Source organism: Lepidochelys kempii, chromosome 8 (assembly GCF_965140285.1).
Source record: "Lepidochelys kempii isolate rLepKem1 chromosome 8, rLepKem1.hap1, whole genome shotgun sequence".
Classification (NCBI taxonomy): Eukaryota; Metazoa; Chordata; order Testudines; family Cheloniidae; genus Lepidochelys; species Lepidochelys kempii.
In genome coordinates this window covers 82,316,489-82,338,462 of record NC_136387.1, presented here as the reverse complement: position 1 = coordinate 82,338,462, position 21,974 = coordinate 82,316,489, and the positions used below count along the sequence as shown (strand labels likewise).

Genomic DNA, 21,974 nt, shown 5'->3' with positions numbered 1-21,974 from the left:
CAAGCTATTGTTTAATGGCTTTTTCTTACCATTAGAATTAGGTGATTCCTTTTTCTTTGGAGATATCTTTATATAATCTCCTCCCATGCGTGCATGAGGGTGAATATGTTTCGTGTGGTGCGAATCAAAAGCCAAAACCTTGAGAGCTGTAAAAAGAAAAATACTATGCAAATCACTTCCATTACAGTCTAACATAATTTTACAGTTAGGTTAATAAATGTGACATCGGATTGCATAATTATTGTGAATTTTAAGAATACACCATTGTGCCAAATATTTCAAGGAGAAATGCTATTAATATGGTACATGTTTGCTTTAAACCTCTAGACTTTGTTATTCTAATGCATACATTTTTCTCTCATACCTTTTATTCTTTCCATGAAAAATATGGTCTTTTATTTACTTTGCATTAAATTAGGCCCTGGAAAGAATAATGTAGGTTACTTTAGGAAGAGCTATTGCTTTATTAAAAATTCATTTCTGAAAGGGACCACAAATCACAATTATAAAAAGCAAAGGATAAAATGCTCCATTGAATAGTAACATTTGAAAAAGCCAATTTTTGAAAAGTGAATACCCTCACAGTTATCATTCCCTGGTATGAAATGCACATTGCACCATAATAATAATAATAATAATAATAATGACGTGTGCTGTCAACAAACAAAACAAAAACAAACAAACAATCATCGCCCCTCAGGACAAAAACTACATTAGAGGACACTGAGCTCTTTACTCAGTTCATTATAGTGCAGAGTTTCAATCACCAACAGTGGGGAAAAAAAAGTCAATCAGGCCTTAAAGAAAAAGAAAAAAAATCTAAAACTTGACTGATGGGCTAGAATCACTAAACTAGACCATCTGCATTGCTTATAGTGCAGCACACAAAAACAATATGAGCTTTTCAATAGACCAGCTGCCAGAAAATGTTTGTCAGGACATAAGAAATAGTTCTTCGCGGCTGAAGTTTTGGATAGCCTGTAGTTAAAGAAGCTGTGCCATGAAATGCAATGGAGAATGAGATATTATTGTGGGACTGGTCTCAAAAATAAGTTTGTGAGAAACACATCAGCATTGTGGGTAAGATGTTTGTAGTGCTGAGTAGTAATGGGAAAACTTCAAAAGGTTTAGAGCTTGGGTTCAGTTTGGATAAGTGCCCATAAATTCAGATTCTCAAACAAAACTTTGCCAGAAAATGACTGAAATTTTCAAAGCTCTCCATTGGGTCCCTGTATTAGCATCTGCTCTCTTTCAGGTGTGGCCTAGTAAACTGGTCCCACAGTTGGCCATACAACTGGGTCCATCTGTGCTACAAATTACAAATGCAACAGGCTCCCTGGAGTGTATGAGACAGAATGAACCACTGTGTTCTCTCCCTCATTTCATCTGACAGCAGCAAATCTCACTGAAGTGAAAGAAGGAAAAGGATCTGTGCTTCCTCAGAAACTGAGGCAGGTTTTTTCTCAGTATCACGGTGCATTTGGGGAGTGATCTGTAAAGGGTGAGATTGATGTGACCAGGGGAAGGAATACTGGATTTTACTACACCAGACCAGGAAACCGGGTCAATCAGAGGATATATGAGTTGCTCTGGAAGGAGGAAAGCAGAATGGCTGGTCACAATCAAAAAAAGGGAAACAATAATTTAGGCCTGGTCTACACTGCGGGGGGAGGGGGGAGAGGGGATTGATCTAAGTTACGCAACTTCAGCTACGTGAATAACATAGTTGAAGTTGATGTACTTAGACCTACTCACAGCGGTGTCTTCACTGTGGTGAGTCGACTGCTGCCGCTCCCCCATCGACTCTTCCTGCACCTCTCGCAGTGGTGGAGTACAGGAGTTGACGGGAGAGCGCTCTGGGGTCAATTTATTGTGTCTAGACTAGACGCGATACATCGACTCCCGCTGGATTGATTGCTGCCCGCTGATCCGGCGGGTAGTTTAAACATACCCATAGTCTTAGGATAGAGTCTCAAAAAGTGTTCAGCACTCGCCTTACTCTGCTCCCACTGAAACCTCTAGTAACACTGTTATCTTCACTGCATCGCTGACTTCAGTGAGAGGAAATAGACCAAAGCTGAGAACTTTTGAAAATCCCACTCTTAGTGTCTTCCTAAGACCACAATACAGAAGACAAGCAACTGATACATGGAGGGAGATAGTGGAAAGTCATGAGAGCCAAGTTGAGATCTTCTCCAATATCCTTCTCTGTGCTTTCCTGAAACTCAAAACACAGCTGTACCATCACCAACACAGGGCTGGGCCTTCAAAGCACAGACTAGTTCAAAGTTTGTTTACATTGCTTTTCCTGAATCAAAAATAAAACAAAACATGGCTTGTAGAGTTCTGTTAGCAACTCTAATTTTCATTCTGTTGGTGTTTTTAATGCATCTGTTCAAGATGTACAATGATTTGCTAAAAGATGACTGCCACTTTGGTCATGAGTGAGGGTTGAACTGGGAAACATTCAGAGCTGAAAGCATGATCCGCTACATCATCCCTCTAAGAACCAAGCTAGATCTTCAGCTTTTACACCTGGTCTTACCTTCATTGAAGTCAATCAAGTTAGCTGATTTACATCAGCCGAGCATCTGGCCCAAAATCTGTAGGTGTTTTTTGGTTGCTCATACAAACCAAAATCTGTGGGGTTCCCATAACACTACTTTAATCTCAACAGTTTATACTGAAAAAACTTCATAGTGTAATTCACATCTAAAGTATCACTTACATTCATTTTCTTTTTCTTACCCATTTCACTTGCATTAACATCTAGCTGTGTTGTCTTTTTGAAGTTCTGTGACATGAGCAGCGTTGCCTGTTCCGCAGCATGCATCAGCTTAGTGAGACTTGTTCTCCTGTTATCTGTAGGGAGTGCTTCCCAAACTGTAATTTTTTCCTTTTGAACAAAATTGTTCACGGTGTTAACAAAAACCTGTCAGTATAAAAATATTTTTGAGCACAAAAGCCTTATGCTATTTATAAAAGAAAAAAATACAATAGTAAGGCTCAAGTCACTTACATTAATAGTCATATTAGTAAGTGCTTCCTTGTCAGAAATTGTGTTATTCATGGTACTTAGTGATGGGTAAGATACAGATAATGCTTCCACATATGAAATCACATCTACAGGTGAAAGTTGTCCTACAGTGTTCCTATTGATTTCTTGCAGGAAAGCCAAGGGTTCTTTTATAGTCCTAATCTGAAAGAAACAGGAAATCAGTATACTTAGGAGATTCCACTGGCATTTCAACCAGCAAAGTCACAACGGGTGACTTTTTGAGAACACAAGAGTTGCACAAACGATGGGGAAATAAATTAAGGATTTGTGTGAATTAGTGAATAAGGGCCAGCTTCTGCACACAAACAGGGCACAGCAGGTCAGTGGGTCTACTTATGGAGCTACTCCAATTGATTAGGCATGCCAGAATTTGACCAGGCAAATAGCCATCGTAAAAGTATAATACATAATCAGCATACCGTCTTAATTTATTTTGACCAGTACAACTCAGTTTTATTTAGAATAATGCTCCATTATGTACTAGTAAATGTTTTGTTGCATATTTTGTAAAAATAATTAAGTCTTAGTAGTACGGCAACTTACCTACAGCCTCTTCTGTTAAATCTTTGCTGAGAGGTGGAAACAGATAGCCAGTTTTTTTTAAAAATGAGGACTATAAAGCACACAGATTACCAAAATTCTATTGCATTCTTAATCCTCACTGCTAAGGGTTGAAAACTATTAAATTACTTCCCTACTGAAAATATTAATATAAAATAATTAGATGGAAACATTTGTACACAAATATTTATAGTAGTAATGGGCTGAGAAGATTGAGATCTGGATCTGTATGAGGTTTAGGCTAGAGTTCTGAATTCAGTGTCATGGCTGAATCAGAGAAGGGTTTCAGATTTCCTGGCATTGAAATCCAATGAGATTTCATCCCTAAATAGTAGAAACTTCATGAGATCATCCAATTTGGTGAGATTCCTGTGACCTCAAAGGTGAATATCCCCTGAGACAGTGCTCTCGTGAGATCCGGACTTTATCTTTGGTTGCATCCTAATGGAACTGGAAAACAGGCCTCTTTCTGTTTTTGATCTAACTCAGAATCAAAACTACAGGGGTAGGTTCAGATCCAAGGGCTCAAATTTAAAGCATTAATTTTTCTTCAAAATTTAGATTCAAGGTTTTGACCCAGTTTAAACACAGGTTTAAAACCCTAGTTTAAATACAGGTTTAAAAACAGACAGCCATTCGGTTTTAAGTTCAGATGTTGTACTTATTCTGTCTTCTCTACTTAATTTACAGTAAGCATGTTAATATAATGTATACCTTAAAACTGAAGAAATCAAACCTCTTATGTTAAAAGACTGGGTTCTTTTAAATCTGATCATTGAGGCAAACTGCTTGAGATAAAAAGCAAACACGCCCATGGTGATTCACTTACTCAGTCAAATCAGAAACAGATAGTCTTGCGGACTCACCAGTTTATTTAATTTGCTGTTTGAAATGTAAGCTTCTGGGTAAAAATCTGGTTCCCCAGTTCTTTCACATGCAGCCTAACACACAGTGTTTTGAAGGAGAGAAAAATATTGGTACCCAAGTGTATTATTGCTCTATTTTATATTTTGTCACTTGCCTTCACTGCCTCTATAAATTATCTTTCTAGGTTTCATTCAGAACAAACAAATAGCTGCACATAATTAAATGTAGAAAGGTGTAATTTCAAGAACTTGCCATTCAGAAACTGTTGAGTGATTACCACACTTCTGAATTCTATGCAAAACATGATTTAGTTCACTGGAGATACAAACAAAACAAAGCTTGCAGGCAAATTAACACTGCGATTCAAATACATAACCCATTTCAAATAAGCTGGAAGTATTAAAAAGACTTCTATATATATGCTTACGTTCAATTATATCTTCTTCAACCATTTGTTAAAAGCGCCTCAATAGATATTATAATTGAAATAACAATTTTAAAAGAGAAAAAAATAAAAGAATTTGCAAATTAATCTATAAACCATTGCTACTTACTTCAGCTAATGTTCTAGTAATATTTTCAGTTATACAGTCATTATGTAACTTGCAGTTTGCCTTTGGATTTTCTGTAGAAATTAAAAAGAAGACTAATCAATTACAGTATAACAGTTCTTATATAAGAAAACTCAAACCTCTACAGTATTTGGAACTTGCACATGCATATGGATCATTCACAAGCATAAACTATTAGGACCTGATTCTGACCTCACTTACTGGTTTGACACTGGTATAAAGGCACCAAGCCACATTCTCTGCTGGTTTCAATGGGAGCAGCTCCACTTACTTCAGTGGAGTTTTGCTAATTTACACCAGCAGAGAATTTGGCCCATTGATGCACTGTTTACACTGGTATGAGTGAGAGAAGAAATCAGACTTATACAGTTTAGAATACACATCAACACAATGTCAGGTTGGGTCTTCAATATAGAACAGATTTCATCATATTGTTCAGTACAAATATATTGCTAAGAGTACATCTCAATGATATTCTTAGAAAATGTAGGTATGAGTGTCTTGCCTCTTTTTCATGTCTGGCTGATTAATCTAACTGAAGATAAAGAGACACTGGTGGGTTTCTCAGAAGATGTAGTTCTATAATAACACATAAACCTTTATAATATCATTTACCTTGGCAGGAAGTGCCATCATTTGGCTTAAACTGTAATTTTCCTGTGGATGGTTGATAACCTTCCTTACAGGAGCAGTTATATCCTCCATCCACATTTTCACATTTCGCATGATCTCCACAGGCAATAGTTACTGCTTCACTGCACTCATCTATATCTGCAAATATTGTGAGAAATTGAATTTTTTATTAAGTATTTAAAGACTAACACTTGCTGCCTTGTTGATAAGTTATGCATACAGCAATTTCACATCAAGATTTCACAAAATAACATTAAAGAAAAAATAGCAAAAAGCTAAAAAAGCCAAATTGAATGGCAAAGACATCTGCTAATTATATCACTTAGGGTTAGGGACAATAAAGCACAATTAAGCATCTCTTTAATATTAAAAATATTCTTCAATGAGAGACTGCTGATTTTTTGCACAGCTATAACAACTGTTCACTGAAAAAACCTTCTTTGTACATATACTGTATTTTTCATGTTTTAAAGGTGAGTTTACAAGTTAATTCAACAATATCAAAATACTAGATTATGTATGATGAAAATAATCTAAAACCTATTTTTTCTACATATCATACTAAAATAGATTGTACTACCTTATTATTCAGTTAGGAAAGACAGAGGAAACTGGTATACACAGCCTTTTGATTTAAAATCAATGCTTTATTATTTTAGTATTTAATGGATCAATTTGCCTGTCTAGTTAATCTAATATTAAAGTCAAAGGCTCTTCAAAGTGCTTGACTTGTCTATTTTATCCACATTTAAACTTAATTTTCCTACAATTGATGATTCCTTCCTAATTAATTTGGGTAGGTAAGTTCAGTAATTCAATTGACAGAGTGAGAGTGGGTCAGAGAATTAAACTGATGAATTGTTGGAAGGAAAGCTGTGAACTGATGGATTTGGAAAGGCAGGGCAAAAACTGATTTGATGCATGGGAAAGAGGGTCTTGCATTATATTGACTGACTGGGGATAGCGACCAAAGAATTCTACTGACACACTGAGCCTTGGAACTATACTGAGTAATTGTGAACAGTGGGGTGGGGATCTGAGAAATTATGTACTGGGGGAGGAGGGAAGAACTGAACAGGCTGGAAAGAGGAAGGACCAAAAAAGAATTGATTAATTTGTAGTTAGAAGCCAATACATGTAAAGATTTAGAAGAGGAGGGGCTGATAATTGAATTGAAGGCTTGTGGACATGGAAAACAGAACTGATGAACTGGGAAAGGGGCCAAAATTAAACTGGTGAATTGGGGATAACTGAATACATTGGATAGGGGTTGGGGGGAAACAGTGCTTGCGGGAGAGTGCAAACATTGATGAATTGATGGAGGGGCTCATGCTGATAAGAGGGGCTTAGGAGAGAACAAATAGAGAATGGATGGGGGGACTATAGAATCATAGAATCATAGAATATCAGGGTTGGAAGGGACCCCAGAAGGTCATCTAGTCCAACCCCCTGCTCAAAGCAGGACCAATTCCCAGTTAAATCATCCCAGCCAGGGCTTTGTCAAGCCTGACCTTAAAAACCTCTAAGGAAGGAGATTCTACCACCTCCCTAGGTAACACATTCCAGTGTTTCACCACCCTCTTAGTGAAAAAGTTTTTCCTAATATCCAATCTAAACCTTCCCCACTGCAACTTGAGACCATTACTCCTCGTTCTGTCATCTGCTACCATTGAGAACAGTCTAGAGCCATCCTCTTTGGAACCCCCTTTCAGGTAGTTGAAAGCAGCTATCAAATCCCCCCTCATTCTTCTCTTCTGCAGGCTAAACAATCCCAGCTCCCTCAGCCTCTCCTCATAACTCATGTGTTCCAGTCCCCTAATCATTTTTGTTGCCCTTCGCTGGACTCTCTCCAATTTATCCACATCCTTCTTGAAGTGTGGGGCCCAAAACTGGACACAGTACTCCAGATGAGGCCTCACCAATGTCGAATAGAGGGGAACGATCACGTCCCTCGATCTGCTCGCTATGCCCCTACTTATACATCCCAAAATGCCATTGGCCTTCTTGGCAACAAGGGCACACTGCTGACTCATATCCAGCTTCTCATCCACTGTCACCCCTAGGTCCTTTTCCGCAGAACTGCTGCCTAGCCATTCGGTCCCTAGTCTGTAGCTGTGCATTGGGTTCTTCCGTCCTAAGTGCAGGACCCTGCACTTATCCTTATTGAACCTCATCAGATTTCTTTTGGCCCAATCCTCCAATTTGTCTAGGTCTTTCTGTATCCTATCCCTCCCCTCCAGCATATCTACCACTCCTCCCAGTTTAGTATCATCCGCAAATTTGCTGAGAGTGCAATCCACACCGTCCTCCAGATCATTTATGAAGATATTGAACAAAACTGGCCCCAGGACCGACCCTTGGGGTACTCCACTTGATACCGGCTGCCAACTAGATATGGAGCCATTGATCACTACCCGTTGAGCCCGACAATCTAGCCAGCTTTCTACCCACCTTGTAGTGCATTCATCCAGCCCATACTTCCTTAACTTGCTGACAAGAATACTGTGGGAGACCGTGTCAAAAGCTTTGCTAAAGTCAAGAAACAATACATCCACTGCTTTCCCTTCATCCACAGAACCAGTAATCTCATCATAAAAGGCAATTAGATTAGTCAGGCATGACCTTCCCTTGGTGAATCCATGCTGGCTGTTCCTGATCACTTTCCTCTCATGCAAGTGCTTCAGGATTGATTCTTTGAGGACCTGCTCCATGATTTTTCCAGGGACTGAAGTGAGGCTGACTGGCCTGTAGTTCCCAGGATCCTCCTTCTTCCCTTTTTTAAAGATTGGCACTACATTATGAAATAGGCTTTTAGTTTTGAGGAACTGATCATTGGTTTTCAGTGCTGGTACTGGTTAGATTAGAGAGTGGATTTCTGGTGACAGTGATTCTGTGAGGCAGAGAATGTGTGAGGCAAAAATGGGTAAGAAAAAGAAGAATGACTGGATTTGGCACAGAAAGGGGAGAGTACCGATAAGGAGGAGTGGGAATACATTTGTGGAAAGTAGAAGTCAGGGTATGTGGACTAGAGAGAGAAGGGAGAAATTCAGGGAATAAAGAAGAATGGGAGACATTTGGAATTGGAAGGAAGAGACAATGGTAGGGACGGGTTAATACAATAAAAAATAAATATTAGAAGAACAGAGGAAGAAGAACAATGAGAATGGAGGGAGAAAAAAAGATTTTACTTGTCTGAGTGCGGGGAGGGAGGCAAAGATACATAAAGGCATTTGAGGAATACTCAAAGGGCTTCTGCTTTTGGTGGGAATCATTTGTTGGTAATTTAATAGAACATAATTTGCCAATGGCAAGCATGTCTGGTTAAAAAAATCAGATAAATGCTTTAAAAAAATCTTTTGTACATGGAATTGTACATGGCATTTGAACATTTAATGGAGGAGTCTAAGAACCATCTCACCCTACTTTTTTTTATTGCTTTATCCACGGTCCCCACAGCCTCCTATCTTCTACTGGTTTAGACTGAGGCCTTCCTAGACAATTACAGGGTGCCATAATCACACTGGAAGGCACTAAGAGTTATTTTGAAAGATCAAGTGTGAGACTAAGTTGCTGACATCTGTATTATGTTGATAATTCATTTCTATACTTAATTAACAAATATTGAGTCATTTGACTTCATCATATGGGCTTTTGCATTATTTATACCTGAATGGTTTTTTATGACCTGCCTGCTGAGGTGTCAACCATGTCAAATCTCAGTGGATTGATAAAAGTGAGGAAAACAAAAAGAGAAGTACCATGTGAGATATTCCTACACAAAAGGTAAATCATAATCAAATGCTGTCATTTGAACGCATGGGGCCAAAGACACTAGTCCCGGCATTTAAATAATCCATTCACATCAATTAATTGTATGGCTCTTTTTTGGAGCACATAAATGTCACTCAGTGTCCCACTACTGTAACATAGATGCACTTGGATTAAATTGAAGAGCCAAGGGTGAGAAAACAATGACAACACCAGTCTGCATAATGGTTCCACAGATGAGCCTTACCTCCAGGGATTTTCTTGGCCTTCTCAGCTATGAAGAGAAGGATGTGTAAGTCCTAACAAGATCTCCAGCATGCAGCTCATTGTGAAATATCAATAAATGACAAACTTCACAACAACCTGAAATGCCTGATTCGAATGTGTGCTAAAATAATCTATTAATAGTTTGATTTATAACAACACTTATAAAGTTGGTATTAAAATCAATAGATGACTAATAGCAACCTTCCTTTCCTAAAAATTATACCTCCTAGAGAAGTGCATAAATAATTGAACGTATTCCAGATCATCATTGCTAAGTATCAGGTTGCTATGTCACTTACCATTACAAGTTTTTCAAGGTTATTATACTTGTCTTGCAACATATGATAATTTGTTTTTCATAAGCCCAAATCATTTATTTGTCATTATTAGGTATTTATATAAATTACCTTTCTTTTCATACTGTTGTCACATATTAGTTGTAATGGAGACCTTAATGAGGAAGCAGGATTTTAAAAACAGAAGTGGAAGCTCATGGACAAGGCATCAAAGATGCTAAGGAGTATATACAAATAGTTTATCTGCAGCTAAGTTGTCTATACTGAATGAATATATATGAAACCTAGCTAATACAGTATTTACTGGAGAAAATAGTTACTGGAGTAGATAACTAAAGGTACTGATCACCTTCATATTTTCTTTAAATCAATATGATTTGTAGGTGCCATCAACGATTTTACTGCCATTTCAAGGTAGATTGTATGTTGCTTTTAAAAATGTTAACAGTGTCAGTTTAAGTTTTCTTTTGTACTTTTTGTAGGGTTTTGAGGGGGTCATTCTATTTTAGATGCATGTGCAACTTTAGACCACACAGGAGACAACAGCTTGTCAATGCTTTTAGAAAGTGATCCATTTCCACCTGAGGTTTATAGCTAGGAGCCCATTCATTCTCCGATTATCTACAATCAGAGCAAGTTTGGGCACCAAAAGCCCAGTCTTGTAACTCTAACTCACATGAGTAGTCTTTAGTGAGAAGATTCATAAGTGATGGTTGAAGGATCGGGCCCTTTAATGAGAAGACCATTTGCCATGGCTCAGCAAGGAACCCTCCCTTTCAGAAAATATTCAAAACAAACTCTGGAACTGAGCTTCGAAGACTTTATAATAGCTCCGATCAGAAAGAAATATTAAAGCAAAATCCCCCAAAATAACACCACGAGCACCAGTTAGCTAGTATGAAAAGAGATGCATAACTTTTTATTATCTTTCTGCTTTTTTGTCACTGCTCGTTTACTACAGCAGGCAAGATAATTCCAATTAATATAAAGGTAGTGAGAATGGTTATTATGTTCAGTCTTGCCAACTACGGGATCATAGCTATATTTCTTTGATTCTTCATCAGCCAGTCAAGATAGCTTGATGTCTCCATTATAAATTATGCTTATTATTAGCTTGTAGGGTATTGAAAAGTCCACTGGTAAAGGACCAGATGTTCCTTTTGGTTCTGTACTATGGAGGGGAACAATGTACACAAAGTGGGTTCCAAATTGTCCTAAGAAGGGCATATGCAAAGCGATAACAGCTACGTGGCATAATGCCATATCCCTGCACAAACGGCATTCTAATGTGCTATGACAAAGAAGGGCATACGGCCAATCAGCTGGGGGAAAAGTCAGGACCCGAATGCAGAAGTGCATGCTTGGAAGAATGGTGCAACTTCTTCCAGAAATTGTGATGCAGAGATGTCAAATTCATTCTGGACAGGAACAAATTCTATTTTTGACCCCCTCGGACTGGGGTTACAATTTAGGGCTCCATTCCCCCCATTGACCCACAGCAGAACATTCACTCATATACAAAGATCAAGGGTGGAAAATGGCTTTTATGTAGTAAATAAGCTTATAATTGTTATTTAGCTTATATTGAGCATCACAAGCGGGAAAATATCCTCACCTTCAGGACCACCACTATTTCTACTTTGTGGTTTTTTCATTCTCTATTCTCCCTTCTCAATTTCTCTGTCCCTTGTCTTTGTGACTCTCGTCCTTCCTTCCCTCTGTTTTTCCTTCTCTACAGAAACCTCCAGTTTTCTTCTCCCTGTGGGTGTTATCATCACCCCCTTCCCTAATCTATCTGATATAATGATCAGCCATGAAAAACTTACCACTGACATGTAAAGTGTCATCATTAGATATTAGAGTTAACAGCCCAATTAGATTAATGGTGGGGAACTGCCATCTCCCAGAAACAGTGTTTCAGGCTATCTTTAGACCCAGGAATACAACATTGCATCAGTTATGCTTGCTTCACATTTGAAAGGTTAACATGAAATCCCAGAGGGATAGAAACTTTTCGTTTGTTTGTTTAAAGAAAGCTTAGATTGTGCAAATTCAGAATAGTCCTGTGGCACCTTATAGACTAATAGACATACTGGAGCATAAGCTTTCGTGGCTGAATACCCACTTCGTCGGATGCATGTAGTGGAAATTTCCAGAGGCAGGTATAAATATGCAAGCAAGAAGCAGCCTAGGCATAATGAGGTTAGTTCAATCAGGCAGGATGTGGCCCTCTTCTAGCAGTTGAGGTGTGAACACCAAGGAAGGAGAAACTGCTTATCTAGTTGGCGAGCCATTCACAGGGTGAGAAAACCTGGATTTGTGCTGGAAATGGCCCAACCTGATGATCACTTTAGATAAGCTATTACCAGCAGGGCAGTGGGGTGGGAGGAGGTATTGTTTCATATTCTGTGTGTGTATATAAAGTCTGCTGCAGTTTCCACGGTATGCATCCGATGAAGTGAGCTGTAGCTCACGAAAGCTCATGCTCAAATAAATTGGTTAGTCTCTAAGGTGCCACAAGTACTCCTTTTCTTCCTGAGAAATTTGCAAATGAACTGAAGTTCAGCAGTTTCTCTTTGAAGTCAGCTCCTGAAGTTTTTTTGCTGCATGATGGCTATCTTTAAATCTGCTATTGTGTCTAGGGAGGTTGAAGTGTTCTCCTACAGGTTTTTGTATATTGCCATGCCGCTTTTACAGATCCAGACTAACACGGCTACCCTTCTGATACAAATTCAGAATGTGTCTTGGGGCCACATAAATACATCAAGTGACAGCACTGTCCTAGTGCAAATTAAGCAGCTCTGACTTGTACAGCATAGCCAACACTACTAGATTCGTATTATAATACTGGTGTCCACTCCAGAAATATGGCACTGCCTGCCACCTAGGTACTCCACTAGGGTGCTATTGTCTGTGTGTAGAAGACATGTCTGAGACCTCTCCCCCCTGTAGCAGATCCATGGGTTACAATGTAATCCTCTATGGCTTCCTCGATAAACTGCAAAACTGAATTTATTTATTTTGTACCTGTATTTAATGGCATACTATGCCACGAGGTTATTTTTGTTTTGGAATGTGTCAACTCCATCCACACTGATTTGCACAAAAGAAGAGGAAAGCCGACAATCAAGGACCACTAGAGGATTACAGTAGAATGTCTACACTCTGAACAGCAGGGAAAAAGTTTATTATTAATTTATAATACCTTAGGCATGGAATAGGACCCCATTGAGCTAGGTGGTGTACAATCACAGAACAAAGAGATGGTCCTTGCCCCATCTAGATATTTACAGTCTAGGACAGAGGTGGGCAAACTACAGCCCGCGGGCCACATCTGGCCCATGGGACCCTCCTGCCTGGTCCCTGAGCTCCTGGCCAAGGAGGTTCACCCCAAGCCCCTCCCCCACTGTTCCCCTCTCCCCAGCAGCCTCAGTGCACTGCGCTGTCGGCGCAATGCTCTGGGCAGCCGGGCAACACAATTGCAGAGCTGTGGCCTGACCCAGTGCTCTGGGCAGTTCGGCTGTAATGCCACCAGCCACTGGTGCTCCAGGCAGTGCGGTAAGGGGGCAGGGAGTGGGGGGAGGGGTTGGATAGACGGCTGGGGAGTTGGGGGTGTAGATAGGGGTCGGGGTGGTCAGAAGGCGGGGAACAGGGGGGTTGGATGGGGAAGGGGTCCTGGATGGGGCAGTCAGGAAGGAGGGAGGGGGTTGGATGGGGGGCAGTTTGGGGCAGAGGTTCTGGGGGCAGTCAGGGGACAGGGAGAAGGGGTGGTCGGATGGGGCAGGGGTCCCGGGGGAGCCGTCAGGGGGTGAGAAGTGGGGCGGGGTCGGATAGGAGGCGGGGGCCGGGCCATGCCTCGCTGTTTGGGGAGACACAGCCTCCCCTAACCAGCCCTCCATACAATTTTGGAAACCCGATGTGGCCCTCAGGCTAAAAATTTTGCCAGCCCCTGATCTAGGATACGACTGCTTTGAAATCAGGGACTTCAGCATGTGTAGGCATATCCAAGCTAGCTTGGATCTAGCTAACTCGAATAATAATAGTGAAGCTGCAGCAAAGCAGATGGCTAAATTGGTTAGCCTCTTGAGTACAAAGCTAGCAAGACCAATGCTAGCTCAGGTATGTCTACACGTGCTTTAGTCACACCTATGGCTGCAGTGTAGACATAATCTTAGTACAGGAAAAGGGACAACAGATGGATATAGACAGACAAATGTAATAATGAAAAGTAATCTTTCTCAACTGGCAAAAAAGTAAAGCAAAGCTAGGAACAGTCAAGTGAAACAACTTTGAAGACATGATTTCTGAAGCTTATGGTAAAAATCAAGACATCTTCTAGAAACAGGTAATTTTTACAGCTCATTGTGCTCACAACATGAATCCCAGATAACCTGAGAACAGATTCACAGCAACGTAGTAAAATGGAAACATGATATCAGGATGTGAGAAACATCAATGAAATTTTGACTAGATCATTCTCTAGCCTAATATGCAACTATTTTGCTTATATTTGGAATGGTAAGAAAAGACAGACATTGTCAGGACTGTCAAGCTTTGGAGAGAGATATCTGGAACTAAATATAATCAGCCCAAAGATGATATACCTGTGTAAAGAGGCAGTGGATTTATTGCTTGTTTTCCCATTCCCAAAAGAGAATCACAGCACAAAAAGAAAATTACCAAAGGATTGAAAAAAGAGAAATAGTTACAATTCTTCCAATGAAGGGCAATCCTTAAGGACTGCACAATTGTTCAGAAATAATATTTTCCCAGAGAACATTTCCTGTCTTGTAATCCTAAACGTGATCCATCAAACTGCTATAGAGGTAGAAACTGAAGGACTGCACAGAAGGTAGGGTAGATACTCATCCTACTCACTATCTTAAACCAGAACTGAAAAGAAGAATCAGTGAGGGATGAAGGGCTGTTTGGAATATTGCCCAGAGTCTGGTGCTGAGGTGTGAGCAAATTGAATGTGGCTGGGTCAAACCCTAAAGGCCATTCTGCTGGTCCAGGATCAGTGGATTGCCTTGAATTCTGACCAAATCCCATCTGGTCCCTGCCAGGCCCATTGTGTTGGTAGACCCAGGAGAAGGTGGCATAAGGTGGAAAGAATGTGGGCCACCATTTGGCCTTAGATCTACATTCCTATATAAAGCTACTGCATTCAGGTTAAATCCTGAAGTTCTGTTGAGGTCAACGGGACTTTTGTTGAGTAAAGATATTAGGAAGAAGTCTTTAGTTATTGAGACATAGGGGCTTGAACTGGAATACCAGGTCTGTGCCACTCTGAATTATGGGAAGCTCTCATCCAAATTGCACAGATCAGGGCACCTGAATTTCTTTTACTGGATTTCTCTAATTAACAGGATGCATAAGAAATAAGTGACAATTTAAAGCTACCTGGCTGACATTATAGTAACTTACCCACACAAAAGGTTCCATCATTAGTTACAAACTTCTCTTGACCACTGCTAGATCTGAAACCAGTTGCACACATGCAGTAATAACTCCCCACAGTATTGGTACAGTTGGCATTCTCTCCACAAGGTTGTGTAGCATTTTCACATTCATTATCATCTGTCAAGACACAAATTACATAAACATAATTTTCATTTGTCAGTTAAATAAAATAATGGTTTAATCTGGACTCCAGTATTTTTTATTTATCGATGTTGAGACTGACATGCTGATTATCTGTTTAACACTGGCCTCACAAATGCCAAGGACTTAATCATGCTCAAAGCCACATAGGTATCCAAAGTAAAACCAGCCATGTATTAGAGGAGAACAGAAATGCTTGTACTAAACTGATGTTCTAGCAGGAATCCCCACTTCCAAACTACATATCAGGTCAGATACGCTCATGTTTAGAAGATCTCCAAATAGAGACCTGGTGTGATATCCTGGGTCTCAAACCCAGGCCTGAGAGTGTCCAGACAGCTGTCGCATTCTCACCTCCACCCAATGTCTGCTGAAGGCTGGTGGGTTGAGAAGCTAACAGGACAACAGCCTCAGCCAAGGCACCCCACACAGGTGCCTGGACTGGAGGATTGCCAAGCTCCACTGATTGGTTCAACCATGCCACGTAAGCCAGAAGGAGGCATAGGAAGTTGTCTGAGCAACTAGGTGATTCCCTGTTGCTGCTGCATTGGATCCTGCTTGTGCCTGCTTCCTTCATTCTGCACCCAACCCTGTTCCTGATTCCTTTTCTGCTCCTGGCGTCCCCCTGCTTTTGTTCCTGCTCACCACCATGTTCCTGCTCTGTGCGGGATCTTTGCCTCTCTTCCAGTTCCTGTCCTCTTGCCTAACTTCTGACAATCAGTTACCAGTCCCAGCTCTGGCTCTGGTAATTGGCAGTTGACTCTGGTGCTGACCCTTGACTTTGTTCACTGACCTGGACACCTGCTGTACCCACTAGACCTGACTTCTGTTCCGATCTTCAGACAGTTGTCCCAGTCCTTAACATGTGGATGGTGTCCCGAAATCCACATATGGAGGATGGGACATGGGCAGGTGCCAAAAAAATGTGCACAGATATACAGTATATTGTTCTCCACTTCTATCCTTCTCGAGATTTTTTGGAAAAGAATGCATTATCTTTGCTATGGAGCCTTCTCTCCTTAGGGTCCTTGGGACAGTGAATGCCAAAGAGCAGAGGGCTTCTGCCAGGGGCAAGTGTCCTGACCTAGATAACCTTCATCTCCCACAAATTCTGGAGGATTCACCGACTATAAAGGCAACAGGGAAAGAACTTCATAAGGGTATCTTTCTGAAGATTACCCCTCTAGACACCTTTCCTGTGGGTTTTATCATAGGGGTGAGGGAGGAGAAGGGGAATGATCTAAGTGATTTGACAAAACATACTAAGAAGCCAATTGAATCAATACACACAATACAATTATTTCTTCTATATTCTTCCATACACACTGCATTCTGGATGTTCTATACAATTAAATAATCCTCTGACCAACTTTAGGGAACAGTGCAAAACCTTCCTCTCCAGTAAAGTATATCCACTATAGCAAGAATGACACAACACTGATACCTCCATCCACTCAAATGTTCCCCCGAAAACTCCCCCCAAAACCCTGAAGCAAAAGAAATAAATTAATCTAGCAAGAGCTCCCCAGAACCAAAAAATACTCCAAGAAGAGTTTTTCATCCTAAGAGAAGGCTATTCTCATGAAGTCCACTAGGGACTTTGCTCTTACTGTTATATGGAAGATGCTCAGAGTCTACAATGATGGGGAGCAGTATAAAACTCTAAGATATAGCTACTAATTGCAGAAATATAATTATATTAAGAGGCATGGTAGCAGGGAGAAAAAATCATGGCAAGTGTTGCAAATCTAGACTGTTCTCAGTGGTAGCAGATGACACAACAAGGAGTAATGGTCTCAAGTTGCAGTGGGGGAGGTTTAGGTTGGATATTAGGAAAATCTTTTTCACTAGGAGGGTGGTGAAACACTGGAATGCGTTACCTAGGGAGGTGGTGGAATCTCCTTCCTTAGAAGTTTTTAAGGTCAGGCTTGACAAAGCCCTGGCTGGGATGATTAAGTTGAGGATTGGTCCTGCTTTGAGCAGGGGGTCGGACTATATAACCTCCTGAGGTCCCTTCCAACCCTGGTTTCTATGATTCTCTGATTCTCTGAAATAAGGTGTTTTCAGACACAGGTGCCAGCAGATAAGGACGATACCAGTGTGCCAAATGAGTTGAGAGAGTGGCAAGAATAGAGTGAGCTGACATTTGTAAGGCTATAGCAGGGACAAATGTCTGCCTTGTAACTTATTCTGAACCCCTGGAATAGCCCTTGCACAGGGACCTTTTCAGATGTAAAGTTAATGGGAAACCCTTTTACTACATGTGATTTAACACACCTTTCAGTTAGTTCACAGTGCAAATGCCACTCAGGAACATCAAATGGATTTACAACATTCTCCAGGGGACTTTGGGTCAATGCTAATGAATGGATTACACTCATTATAACTAATATTGTAATTTAATTTAATAAGGAATCCAAGTGTAAAAGCAATTTGCTAAGGTATGTTAACAATATTTATTTTATGGCTTTAGCAGCTGTACTTCTGAAAAAACAATAGAGAAGGGTGTGTGATTTGGCTCTCACTTACAGAACACTGGTGTACACCCGAATTAACTGCAGTGAAGTAATGGAATTGCATCGGGGGAAAACTGGTGTAAATGAGATCAGAATCAGAGCCCAGAAACTAATATTTTAAGATATGAGCACTTCATGACCTGTGGCATGTTTCTCACTCCAATGACAAGCATGCCATAGAAAACTTTAACCTTCGCGTTGTTTTCCTTTAGAACTCACCCTCTTGGGGACAATGACTGTGACCATGGAATTGCATTTTGTGTGTGCGTGTTTGGTGATCTTGCTCAGCATGACCTATTACTGTGATGCACACTATCCATTAGAACCCTAGCCTTTCAGCTGAAAAAATCAGTGTGGCTATGAGTGCGCCATACAAAGTCTGCAATTAAAATCGAAAACTATGGTGTTGGGGCAGGCAATGCAATGGTTTCTAGAAGATAAGACGCAGTGGTTTTGGAAAATGTGGGGCGGAACCCTTGGAAGAACAGAAGCGGGTAAGAAGACTGGCTACATGGAGACTTATTCAAGGCCAGGGGGAAATAGGGCTGAACAGACAGAGGTCATTCCATTTTGTGCGTGGAAAAAGCAAAAACTCCTGCCTGTGTTTTCTAGTGTCTCAGACATAAGAACGGCAGTCCTGAAAGCCTGGCTGTATGACAGCTCTCAAGTGGCCCAAAGAACACGCTCAAGCAGTATAAACTGATTCATACAGTGGACACCGTTAAAATCTTTACAGTTTTGTCTAATTAACTTTCCCGTGGTATTGGCGGCATTCCATATATTTTGGGAGCTCATAAATATTTTAATGGTAATCATTGTATATTGGAAGGATCTCCTGTTCTGGGAACCTTTTCAGATAAGTGCTCCTGCTGGCCCCCACTTTCCTGAGAGGAAACAAATCTCTTTTTTAATCACCCTACAAGCATGGCTTGTTTTCATTCATCTGGCCTGACTAGCTAATGAGCACAGAATTTTAGGTTGCTTACACAGAGGCATCGCAGGAACTCCTTGCAAAGAAGATTATGAGAACTAACTTCCCAGATCACTTAACGTCAGATTTACATGGATGCAACTCCATTTACATCAATGGTTCTAATCCTGATTTTCTCCCGTGTCACCGACAGCAGAATCAGGCCTGATCTATGTATAATTTGATCCACAATGTCTATGAGGGTCCTAAGAACTGTGTACAAATATTTGAAGTATCTCAGTACCAAGAAAAGAGAGAAACTATTTAGTATTGAACCTACGAGTGCTGACGTGATGCACAGCAGGAAGCAGATGGCTATTGATCTCCAGCACTATCTGTAAATGCAGGCTCTGTCTATGTACAAGCGTGCAGAGAAGTCTTAAGCCTCTTGTATGTTTCCTCTTTTACTCTGCTGTAACAGTGCAGGTAAAATGAAGGGTAGGATATAACAAGACAGAAAATGTGTGTGTCTAATGACATATAGGAGTTAAGTGTGAGCCTTAGCATCCTTGAAGACAATGGACTATGCACATGCTGTTAAGTACTTTACTGGATTGGAGCCAGAGTTCTGAGCTCCTTGCAGGATAGAGCTCCTAGTCCAGAGGAACTTGGTGGTCACACTGCATTGTTTTCGTTAATGCCTGATAAAATTCACCAATTGTTCCCTGCCATGGTCATTACCTTTCCCTCATGCTTGCACTGTGCAAGATAAACTTTTCTGATGTGGGACAAGGCATTAGGAGTAATAGGAGAAACTATTACTACTGGAGTTGGGGTGGTCATTTAGACTTGCGCAGAGTGGGTGCAAAATCAGAATGGCAGCATTTTACAACATTTTGCATATCGGTCAACAGTGACACAGGGTGTGCAGTAGAAAATTAGGCCAAACATGACCTTAGCCATCTCTAACCTGGCCACCAACTCTGCTTTCAGGAATACATAAAGTTTGACATAATCTAGATCGGAATGAAAGGAACCTCAAAGTCATCTGAAATGAAACCTAGCAATTTACATGTCAAACACAAGCAAAGTGAGCATCTGAAGTGCTAATATGATATCAATGAAGACTTGACAGTAAACTTCCATTTAGCTTTTCCTACAAGCTCAGATTTCATATATGTGAAATTTCGAGTAGACCATGCCAGGGATATAATTTAGTGGACCAGGTCCTGCTCCCATTGAAATTAATGGCAAAAGTACCACTGACATCTGTGGAACAAAGGGGATGCTTGCTATGGAAAAAAAATCACTGAGTTCCTGCAAGGGACAGAAAGGGGATGTGTTTTCAAGAAAAAAGAAATTTCACATAAACTTTGAATTGTCATATTTAAGTATTCTGCTTGACTTCACAAAAATATTTAAAAACCACTAACAACAAAACATATTTTTCAATTCTTTTTATAGTCAAGATATTGAGCTACTGTATAAAAAAATCCAGTGTGAAGCCTAGGAGTTTAAAGATGTTTTCCAATTTTTACATAATTTATAATGCTATCAGATTTGTGGTTTATGGGGAGTCAGACAAAAATCAGGATTTATAGATTAGATAATTTCTAACCCCTTCTTAAACAAACTTGTTTAGCAATATGGACAGAAAGGAGGATACGCTAAATGATGAACAGGCATATGAGCCATTTGCTTTGTTGCTGCATAATCTAATTATGACATGTGTATGCACTGTAAAACAACTGCTGGCAAAAGAAACCCATGAAGCATTGCAGGCAATATTTCAGGAATGCAAACTAAAAACCAAGGGAAAGAAATGACACAAGTGAAACAGGTATTGTTTAAAGATTTTTTTTTAAATAACTGATGAATAAATATGAATGACTTTTAGAAACAAGAGTGGTCAAATTACAAGGGTAATTCTTGTGCCTGAATGGTAATGTGTCATTCCAATCTATTTGATACACAAGATGTTCACAGAATGGCTGATCAGTCTTGAATTCATTTTTTTAAGCAGAGTTCTATAATATTTGGTATGCACTCAAATTGTTATAATTAAATATCACAATGGGAGGAAACCATGAATAATTTGTGACTTAGTTACAGGAAATTAGGTTTAAGTAGCCCAAAGACCAAAAAGGACTGTACATGGGGGCGTGTACATGTGTTACTATAGGGTAGGGTGGTTTTTTTTCTTATAAGTGTAAAATAAAAATGATTATACATGCTGGTCTCAAAAATACAAAGATAATGGACATCTATTTTCAGAGAACACTTTATATTTTATGATGCATGGGCATATTTATAATCAAACAAAAATCCAGTCAGTTATTGGCCAGACTCAATTTCTCGGCTAGTTTACAGGCTATATATAAAGATGTTCTAAAAGAATAGGTCTGAGACACTGATGTGCTTTTACTTGCCCGCTGCATTTTGAATCGGGCTGATGTTATTTCTGTATGAACAGTGCATGACATTAGTTCATGAATTAGTTTTTGGATTAGAATTATAGGGTCTAATCCAAAAACCACTGATGCCAAATGTGTGTCTTTCCATTGACTTCTGCAGGCTGTGCATTGGACCTCCCCACCCCCAACCCCATAGCTACTGTTAAAGAAAAGCTATAACTATGTCTTTCAATGCAGTTATGAGAAAGTTTTACATATGGAACATTTCTTATGCATGAACTCTAAATTGTGGATGAAATACAACTTTTGGTTTAAAATAATAATTCATGTGTCTTGATGCCACCATGTTACTGAAAAATGCATCGTTGTGCTATTCAGCATGACTTTAACAATCTGAATTTATAGTACAAAATTCTCCATCCCCATTCCACTCGACATTTCAGTTTCTCTGGCATTACCCAATTTTAGTGCACCATGGAAACTAAATTACAATCTCCAATATGGCTAT

General features: G+C 40.0%; 1 protein-coding gene across 11 annotated transcripts in view; it reads right to left on the bottom strand.

The window, feature by feature from the left end:
- Window positions 1-21,974, bottom strand: part of ADGRL4 (adhesion G protein-coupled receptor L4) — a 99,149-nt gene that overhangs the window by 30,068 nt on the left and 47,107 nt on the right. For 10 of the 11 annotated variants that reach the window (XR_012160436.2, XM_073357250.2, XM_073357257.2 and 7 more), the window contains 6 exons: window positions 15,450-15,602; window positions 5,674-5,829; window positions 5,041-5,111; window positions 3,020-3,199; window positions 2,749-2,932; window positions 30-146 (listed from right to left, as the gene is read on the bottom strand). Coding sequence is in view for 10 of the 11 variants with exons in the window: in XM_073357250.2 (XP_073213351.1) it covers window positions 30-146; window positions 2,749-2,932; window positions 3,020-3,199; window positions 5,041-5,111; window positions 5,674-5,829; window positions 15,450-15,602 (861 nt within the window). In the remaining variant the exon portion in view is untranslated. The remainder of the gene's footprint in view (window positions 1-29; window positions 147-2,748; window positions 2,933-3,019; window positions 3,200-5,040; window positions 5,112-5,673; window positions 5,830-15,449; window positions 15,603-21,974) is intronic. The other variant, XM_073357253.2, reaches the window with a different exon arrangement.